The 9,189-nt window shown below is 52.9% G+C and overlaps 1 protein-coding gene across 1 annotated transcript; it reads right to left on the bottom strand.

The window, feature by feature from the left end:
* Window positions 1-825: 825 nt before the first annotated feature.
* On the bottom strand, window positions 826-7,299 carry LOC308671970 (amino acid transporter heavy chain SLC3A2-like). The gene is made up of 8 exons (XM_081334507.1): window positions 6,972-7,299; window positions 6,732-6,890; window positions 5,343-5,428; window positions 4,962-5,039; window positions 3,474-3,532; window positions 3,167-3,341; window positions 2,749-2,877; window positions 826-1,218 (listed from the first exon to the last, which is right to left on the bottom strand). Exons 1-8 carry the CDS (start codon window positions 7,291-7,293, stop codon window positions 868-870), a joined length of 1,359 nt encoding a protein of 452 aa, XP_081190633.1. The 5' UTR covers window positions 7,294-7,299; the 3' UTR covers window positions 826-867.
* Window positions 7,300-9,189: the final 1,890 nt, after the last annotated feature.

Here is a 9,189-nt window from a genome sequence, read left to right as displayed (position 1 = left end):
GGCGACTTTGCCCCCCCCCGCCCGCCTTTCCAGCCAGGCGAAGCTGAGCGGGCCGAGCCCGGGAGAAGCGTCCCACCTGCGGGATCCAAGAAGGCATCGGGACCCTCAGAGGGGCTGACCCTGGGGGCCCTCTTGCAGCCCCCCCCCCCGCTTTGGGGTTTGGTCAGGCAGCAGCTGCTTGGTCCTTGGGGGCGCGGATGGGGAGCCAGGTGCCCCCCCTTCTGCCGATGCCGCAGCTGGTGTCCCCCCCCCCCGCGGTTGGGCCCCTGCCCTGCTCTGCTCTCTCCACTCAGGTTTTCTGCCTTTGCAAGCGCAGCACATTTCCTGAGGGGGAGGCAGGGAGCACCCTCTTAAGGGGGGGGCTTGAATTATTTTCATCTGTATGTTCAGCTCAGAAGGTCCTTTTGTTTTGGCTGTGCTCAGCTGCCCCCAGGCCCCAAAAGCCAGCCGTCCCATGCAGGGGCAGGGCTGGCACCTGCCTCCTCCGGTCCTCTGTTTGGATTGTGGGAGGGGAGCCAGGCCTGCCCAGGGCGTTGGCATCCCAGAGCAGTAAGTGCTCGGTGGCCTTTTTGTGCCAGCCGAGACCCCCAGTCCTCGTGCACTGCTGATTCCCACGTACTTACAGAACACACATCTGTACCCATGTGGGGGACAGCGCATCCTCCCTGGAACCAACTCTGTGCAGATCCCTCAAAATTAGTGAGGTCGAGCAACTTTACTAATTTGCAGAAGGCAGGTACAGCAGCCAGTCAGGTAGGAGCATCACATACATTGCCCCTAACCCCGCAACAGGGTGCGTTTGGGGGTCAGCAACAGTTCCTTTCTTATTCTGTGAGCTGCCAGTTGGCCGAGTTCCGTGGCTGCCCGTCACGGCTGGTATCCTCGAGGCACCTGGAGCAGGAGGGCCTGCTGGGGCACCAGGCTGACCATCTCCACCTTGGCTTCTTCCTGGGGTGTGGCATGGGTGCTGAGCACCACCTTGGCCCACCCTGGGAAGCCAAGCTCCGTCAGGCGGAGTTGGGTGGGCTGTCTTCCCAGGTTGAGGATGACCAGGACACTGGAGCAGGCGCCCGGCCGGAGGAAAGCCACCAGGTCCTCGGCGTGGCTGGGCAGGGGCAGCAGGGCGAAGTCGGTGTTGTGTAAGGAGAAGGACTTTGCGTGCAATGCCAGGAGGGACTGGTACAGGGCTGCCAGCGGGGCTCTGCGGGGCTCTCCTTCCTGACGGGGAGGGAGGGGGAGAGAGAGAGAGACCACAGCAGCTGAAACGGTCCCAGAAAACACATGAGTTCATCTGGAACTACAGCCTCCCTTTGGTCGCTATTCCATGGTAACACAGTGGTTAGAATGCAGTATTGCAGGCTATCTCTGCCCATAGCCACGAGTTTGATCCTGATCAGCTCAAGGTTAACTCAGCTTTCTAGCTTCCAAAGTCAATAAAATGAGGACCCAGATTGTTGGGGGCAACATGCTGACCCTGTAAACCCCTTGGAGGGCTGCAAAGCAGCGGTCCACAACCATTCTGGCATCAAGGACCGAGGGGGGGGAGAGGGGGGCACGGTTCCACGTGCAACCTAGGTCCCTCACGCCAGATAAAGCTTTGCTTGCTCGCCTGCTGCCTGTGCGGCCTGGTTCCCAACAGCCCACGGATCTGTGCCGGGCTGCAGCCCGGACATTGGGAAGGCCTGCTGGAAAGCGCCACGAAGCAGAATGCAAGTCTGTGCTGTTGCTCTTATTCAGAGGACAGCTGGTTGCCCCGTCATATAAAACAAAGCTCGGCTCTCACAGATACTGAAGTACCCAGCTGGTGGCGCTCAGGCAGTCTCCCCTCCCTAGAAGTGGTGTACGCATTTGTGCCGAGAATGTCTCCAACGCCAGCCAGCCACACGCCCTTCGATGGGAATAAAGCCCCATTCTCCTCCAGAGGGCCACTGAGTAGGCCTGTCCCTGGCCGCCAGCCTGGCCTCTGCTCTCCGGAACCTGAACCTGTGCCCGTGGGCTTCCCTGGGTGCAATGGCTGTGGGGTGATCGGGTGACATCAGATGCCCAGTGATGTCATGATTTGCAAAGTGCCACCTTGGCCTGTCTCGTCCATCTATGTGGGTGGCTTGTGTGTCCACTGCATGGCCACGAATGAAGCTTCGAATTCCACTCTAGCTAATCAAAACTGTGAGCCAATTAGAAAAATATTTCTGACATAAAATAGTTCAGATTAAAAAGAAACTTTTAAAACCAGTAATAAAGTGGCAAGTTCTCCTGAAGTTGGGTTTCAGAGGCTAAAGTAATATAATGACTCTTCCAGGAAAATAGTATCCCCACATACGGTTTGCCTAACCAGCGTTTAAAACATGGCTAAATTCATACAAAGGCAAGTGACACTGTTTAGTTGAAGTGGGCTTTGGTCCACTTTTACTGCTGAAGCTGCCCCTAATTCAAGATAATGTTGATATTGATACATGTTTCCCCCCAGTGATTTTGGGCCTTTTTAGGAAGTTGGACTAAGGTGGATTGGAGCAGGGCTTTCCAACCTTGGCAACTTTACAGTGTGTGGGCTTTAACTCCCAGAATTCCTCAGCCAGCATTGCCAAGGTTGGAGACTCCTGGACCAGAAGACATCCAAGGTCCCTTCCAACTCTGTTTTTGGAGGGGTAAAAGTGGATCTTCCTCCCCCCACCAAAGAGAGATTATTATTTGGCACAGTTGCAAAGGCTGAGGGTTGGCCAGGCCTTGGGGGGCTGGGGCTTTTCTCACCATCAAGTCGAACTCCAGTGGGAGTGGTGATCTTGGTCCCCCTTGCACCAGTGGCACTCCTGGGAGGGTGAAGAGCAGCACCCCAAGGATTTTCTCCCAGCCCCCAACAGGCGAGAGTCCCCTGGGCACCTGGAAGAAAACACAAAAGGAGCATCTCTTGGTCCTTTGGGTCCTCCTGCTCTGGGCCCAGCTGCCTAGATGCCCTTCCCCTGCCTCGCCTCTTTCCAGTGGCTCCCAAGGTCTTGCTGGCATAGCAGATCCCGCCTGGATCGGTGCCTTCCCAGCCAGAGCACCATGTTGGTGACGAGAAGTGGATTCCACCCATGTTCCTATAAACAGCTTTGGCTTCCAGTGTTTTGGTGTGCTTGCAGCAGAACCAGCCAGACCCCCAAGGTGTGCCCAGAAATCCCTTCCTTACTGCCCAGCTGGGCCACGGTGTGCCCGGGAGCTGCAGGGATCCCTGTGCCAGTGACAGCAGTGCCTGAGCAGACAGATTTTTCTGGGTTCCCGGCAAGTGGCAGGTGAGGATGACCCTGCTGGGCATCCTGTGAGAAGTGCTGCAGGTCTCACTCCGGTCCCATACGATGAGGGCCCTGCAGGGGAAGAGCAAAATCTGGACTCTGTCCTGGCACCCCACGCCTGCACTCCTCGCTGCTGCCACCAGAGGTGCCCGCCCTGCTGGAATGAAGGGGAATTGCAAAATACGGGAAATGCAACTGGCTCACCCCTCCTCCCGCGGATCACTCTGCCTCCGGTCATCAAGGGCGCCCCAGGCATTCAAGACCTGCAATCACAGTTCACAAACATCCGTCACTCCCCAATCCTGGGCTGTTTAAGATAGAATCACTAAGGTGTCCTGGTCTGGGGACTCTGGGCTTCCTCTCCCAAGAGGCCTCCTGCACATCAGCATGGCTTTGTTTGAAGGCCCATTGTCCTTGGGGCTGCAGTTCGAAGTCTTCCAGATTTTAATCGCAGCAGCAAAACATCAGACAGTGAAGTGGTCCCATTTCCACTCTTAACATATGCAGCAATTCACATTTTATAACTCCATTAAACAACAATACATCATTCCCCTTAAAGTGCGCTCTCAGCTAAGTATTAAAATATTTTTTTAAAAAAATGCTGACATGAAAGTACAGCAGAGTACTTTAATGATACAGTACAGTAATTAAAAAATAAGGATAGCTTCCAGGTTGCAATTTTAGCAGTATGGCTTTTTAAATCTTTCCGATCTGTAGTTCTGAAACAAAACCGAGGCACCTTTTCCTTTCCATGTCACGATGGATCGTGGGGAAGGAAGCCTGAGAGAATGGTGCGTGATCTGTATTCATTCAGTAGAGTTTTTTGGGGAAGGTTTACCCTTTCTCTCCCAAGCCCCACACCAAAGAGGCCAGATCTAGAGGGGTACCATGGGTTGGGGGGGGTGTCTGTCTGTCTGCTTTTCTGTCTTTGTGCACACGTGCAGCAAGGAAAATGCAATCTCCCTGCAGCACAGAAATTCAGCCAAGAGCCTCCCATCACCATGCACAGCTCGCCTGGAAACGGCTTCTTCCCCCCCCCCGCCAATCCATTGTTTCAGCAATAAAATGAAATGTAAACAGTTTAAAAACTAAAGTTTATGTTTTGTTTGCTGTCACTGCAAGAAGGGATACTTCTAGCCAGGAATTCCCATGAGATCCCTGTGCAGCTATTTCCATGTTTTTTCTGCCTTACTGCAGAAAGAAAAAACAGAAGTAGCGTAAAAACAAGCAGGCTGATGTCTCTTGGATCCTATAAAATGTTATGTCCTATAAAGGCATGTTCAGAAGCACCCAAATGCAGCAGAGAGAAAAAAGACATAAAACGAAGTGATTCTGCCTGTGGTGTGCAGATATTTGATTGCTGGTTAGTTGTTGTATACTAGGAAGGTTAGGTTTATGCATTGCAACAAGAACATGCATATACAATACAAATACAGACAAACACATACATATACAATACAAATGCATATACAAGTTAAGTTTATACACCGTGCTACACCTGTTTTTGTTTGGTGTTCATTGAATAAGCCACAGTAGGTAGGAATTACACATCACATTAACCCTAAATCCAGTTACGAGCGACAGGGACTTCCTAGAGGATGTTATGGCCAAGCAAAACAAGCCACAGCACAGTTTAGGGTTGTTACTACACGTCGCCCGCATTTCAGGCTGATTTCCAGTAGTGAAACTCACCTTGAGGAGGCGCCAGGCAGGGTCCTTGGTCACCAAAAAACCGTGCACGCCTCTGGACTGCCAAAACTGTAGGGCCTCCTGCAGGATAAGGCCCAAAAGAGAAGGGTCCCTGGCTGGAAGTCCCTGAATAGAGTAAGACTGACTTCTGGGCAAGATGCATGCTCTTCAGCAGAGAACAGAACCAGGGCGTGGAAAAGGACAACTTTAAGCTGAAAAGTGCAGAACTGAGCCAGCCAAAGTGATGGCTTTGCCCCTCTGCAGCCAGGATGTCGTTCCCTTCAGTCTGATTCCAAGCCATGGTTGACTGCCATGGAGAATGGAGGCCACCCCTGCCCCTAGCCCACCTCTGAACCTTTGGGAGCCTTCAAATGCCAGTGATACCTTGAAGAGCTGCGCTGTTTGATTGCTCTCAGCTGTTGGGTCCCCTTCTTCTTCCCAAGGTGGAAGTTCCAGCAGGATTCGGATTCCTGGGTGGTCAGGAAGGAAGAAATGCGGGTGGCAAAAAAAAGCAGCCATCGACCCAAAATTAATTTTTGGAAGCCATCACTGCTGAAAGGTGTGCTAATATGACCCAGCAGTGTGCGGCGGCAGCCAAAAAAGCCAATGTAATCCTAGGTTGCAACAAAGAGGACTGGAGGCTAAAACACAGGAAGAACGGAATTGGATAGGTCTGGTGAAAAGAAGGAGTAGGGGTGACACGATAGCTTTCTTCCAGTATTTGAGGGGCTGCCCCAAAGAAGAGAGGGGTCACGTTATGCTCCAAAGCCCCCGAAGGCAGGACAAGAAGCAACGGATGGAAACTCATCAAGGAGAGAAGCAACCCAGAATGAAGGAAGGATTTCCTGACAGTGAGAATAATTAACCAGTGGAACCAGCTGCCTCCAGAAGTGGTGAATGCTCCAACACTGGAAGTTTTTAAGAAGAGGTTGGACAGCCATTTCGGAATGGTCTTGAGCAGGGGGTTGGACTAGACCTCCAAAGTCCCTTCCAACTCTGTTATTCTGTTAATAGTTGTATCACTGATTGTAAACTGTATCAGACAAAATGAAGGACATGTTTATTCACAGCTTTTAGCCAAAAATTGGAATTCTTTTGTTTTCAACTGCTGTTCATTGCCCAAAGTCAGCATGTTGACCTGACCAGCCATATAAATGGAAATACATGGATAAAGAAAACAACCAAATGGAGCATCCAAGGTCAGAGGCAGTCTACCTCAAGAGACAAGAAGGACGGGAGAGTGGAAAGGACCTTGTCTTGTCACTGCCTGGGGTTTTTCCTGAGGAACTTTGCCAGCCCTTTGGGGAAGCAGAGCAATCACTGAATCAGTGTGTTTCAACCTGGGCAACCTCCTGTGGACATGAACTCCCAGAATCTCCCAGGCAGCATCAGTTCAATGGACTTTACTTGATCCAGCTGTGGGGATCTCTTAAGGAAACACCCCCGCCCCCCGTATTGAGAATAGCAGACGAGGAGGGGGGTTGCTTTGCCCCGTCTCTTTCGTGAGCCTCCCTTATCCTGCCCATCAGCCCTTTCTTCAACCCCAGATATTATCCAGTATCTGGCCTGGATCTGATTTGTCCAGAAATGCTGTCTGTCCGGGACTGTCCCACCCGAGCTGGCCAGGCCAGGCCAGGCCCCAAACAGTCCCCTCTTTCGGGGCACCAGGCTCACCACAGCAGCTGACCACCCCCTCATAGTACCTTGGATCTGGGGCCGCTGAGAGCAAAGCAGCACTGGTCTCCGGCCCCACCCAGCAGCCCTGCCCAGTACCTCTCTTGCGCCCATCTCTCGCCAGAGCCTGCAGCTGTGCCAGCGATCCGTGGGCAGGAACGATCTGGCTCAGGTTGGCCCCTCTGCCTTCAAGGACGGGGCCCAGCACCAAGGCCTGGATGGGCAGGGCCACCAACCAGTCCAGCTGCTGCCTGACGCCTGCATGGAGAGAAGGGGGCACTGAGGGGCACCAACTGCTTTGAACCAATTTGCCCAGCAGTCGCTCCTCCCTGTCCTTACCTGCCAGGTCTCCCCACCCATCGCCATCTGAGTCCGGGAAGGAGGAGGGGGGCAGGTGGTAGAAGGCGGCCTTCTGCCACCAGCCCAGGGGTGGGCCAGGCCGGGGCAGGGAGAGGAGCAGGGCCACGGCCAGGAGCAGCAGGCAGGCAAAGAAGATGCCCAGCAGGCTGATCAGGGCTTTGCGGAGTCCGGGCCAGGGGGCGGCACTGCCCTGCTCGGCCACTTCCTGCTGGCTCAGGTAGGTGGCGCTGGGGGCCGCCTGGGCCAGCAAGGGCAGGCGCTCACTGGGCACGAGCCTGGCACTGTCTTCCACTTTTCCCATCCTTCTTCACTCCTTGGGGCACGAAACTGGAGGGTGGGAGAGAGAAGGAAGAAGCGGAAGGAGGGTGAAGTTCAGAAACAAATCACACAGACGCCGAAATGCAGGACACAATCCAGCAGGAAGTTCCACAGCTGGAGCCCCATTGAAATGGGGAGGTGGTGAGCCCAAGCAAGTGAAAGATTGGTGGGCTTAGGCACCGTGTCTTCAGCAGGCTGGGATCCGCACTCAGCTGCTAATCCAATGAAGGGAGCCACATTTTGGCTCAGTGTAATGTGGGGGTTCCCCCCACCCCCCCGCTGCCCCAATAGAAGGCCTTGTTGCTTCAACAGCAATGAAGTTTGCTGTCTCCTTCTGGGTGGGAAGATGTGACCAGGTTGCCCCCGTTTCTTCAAAGATCCCAGCCCCCCACACACACTGGTCTCCCCTGCCCTTCAAACCATCAGCAGAAGTGACCTGCTGGCCGTCCAGGCTTGGGGCTCCCAGGCCCTCCTGAAGTATCAGCAGACAAATATGTCTCTCAATGAATCAATCAGAATAGAACTGGAAGGGACCTTGGAGGTCTTCTAGTCCAACTCTCTACTATAGCAGGAAACCCTGTACCACTTCAGACACGTGGCTGTCCAGTCTCTTCTTAAAGGCCTTCAGAGATGGAGCACCCACAACTTCTGGTGGCAAATTGTTCCACTGGTTAATTGTTCTCCGTTAGGAAGTTTTTCCTTAGTTCCAGGCTGCTTCTCTCCTTGATTGGTTTCCATCCGTTGCTTCTTGTCCTGCCTTCAGCTGCTTTGGAGAACAGGCTGCCCCCCCTCTTCTTTGTGGCAGCCCCTCAAATACTAGAATACTGCTATCACATCCCCCCCTAGTCCTTCTTTTCTCTAGACTAGCCATATCGAATTCCTGCAACTGGTTTTCTATGTTTTAGTCTCCAGGCCTTTAATCATCTTAGTTGTCCTTCTTTGTACTTTTTCCAAAGTCTCAACATCTTTTTTGTAATGGGGGGACTAAAACTGGATGTGGTATTCCAGATGTGGCCTTACTAAAGCTTTATGAAGTGGTACTAATACTTCATGTGATTTTGATTCTATGCCTCTGTTTATGCAACCAAGGATTATATTAGTGTTTTTGGCTGCTGCCACACACGGCTGGCTCACTGCTGTCTGTGTGGGGAGAGGCTTTTTTAAGCAGAGACCAGAGACAGCCTGACTGTCAGAATGCGCTTCCCGATGCTGGCTCTGGACCCCTTTTCAGCTGGCAGCAATACTTGTGTGCTGCCTGCAAACTCCCCCCCCCACTCCCCAATCTTCAATAGCACTGTTTAGGCCCTTTAGGGGATAACACACACCCCTTTTCCTTCAGCTGCCAGTCCAAAGGGCTGCAGGAAAGGGACACATTCCTCAGGTATTTGTGAAGGCAGGAGAGCCGGGCAACCTTGGACAAAAGTTGCTGTTTGGAGATAAGGAGGTTTCAGAGTTCATCCCTGCAGGAACCTCCACATTCTGGCGTGGACTTGTTTGTTTGTGACTGTGACTGCAGCCAGCATTTTGTGCTCGCGCCTGCGCTAAGGGCAGTTTGCAAAGGCTGCAGGGTGTCCCCTTCTATGACCAGGGAAGGCTTGGCTCAGTTTCCCATCTTCAAAGGAAAGTCACACCCCAGCAGTGACAGCCATGCGTTTGATATATAAATAAAAAGATTGATATATAATAAATGTATAAATGTGGCTGGGCAGCCTTGTGATTTTAAGACACACTTTTTAGCAAAAACCCCCCACCTCTCCTCCTGCTGCTGAACTGGAGAAGGCCGGGTGTAAATCGCCTTCTCCCCCTTGCTGTCAGATACCCTTTCCCTCCTCTGAGCAAGGAGATCCTAAGCTACGTGGGCCAATGGGTGAGTAAAAAG

Source organism: Vipera berus, assembly GCF_964194415.1.
Source record: "Vipera berus genome assembly, chromosome: 9".
NCBI classification, from domain to species: domain Eukaryota; kingdom Metazoa; phylum Chordata; class Lepidosauria; order Squamata; family Viperidae; genus Vipera; species Vipera berus.
The sequence above is the reverse complement of the archived record's forward strand: the minus strand, read 5'-3'. Positions and strand labels throughout refer to the sequence as shown.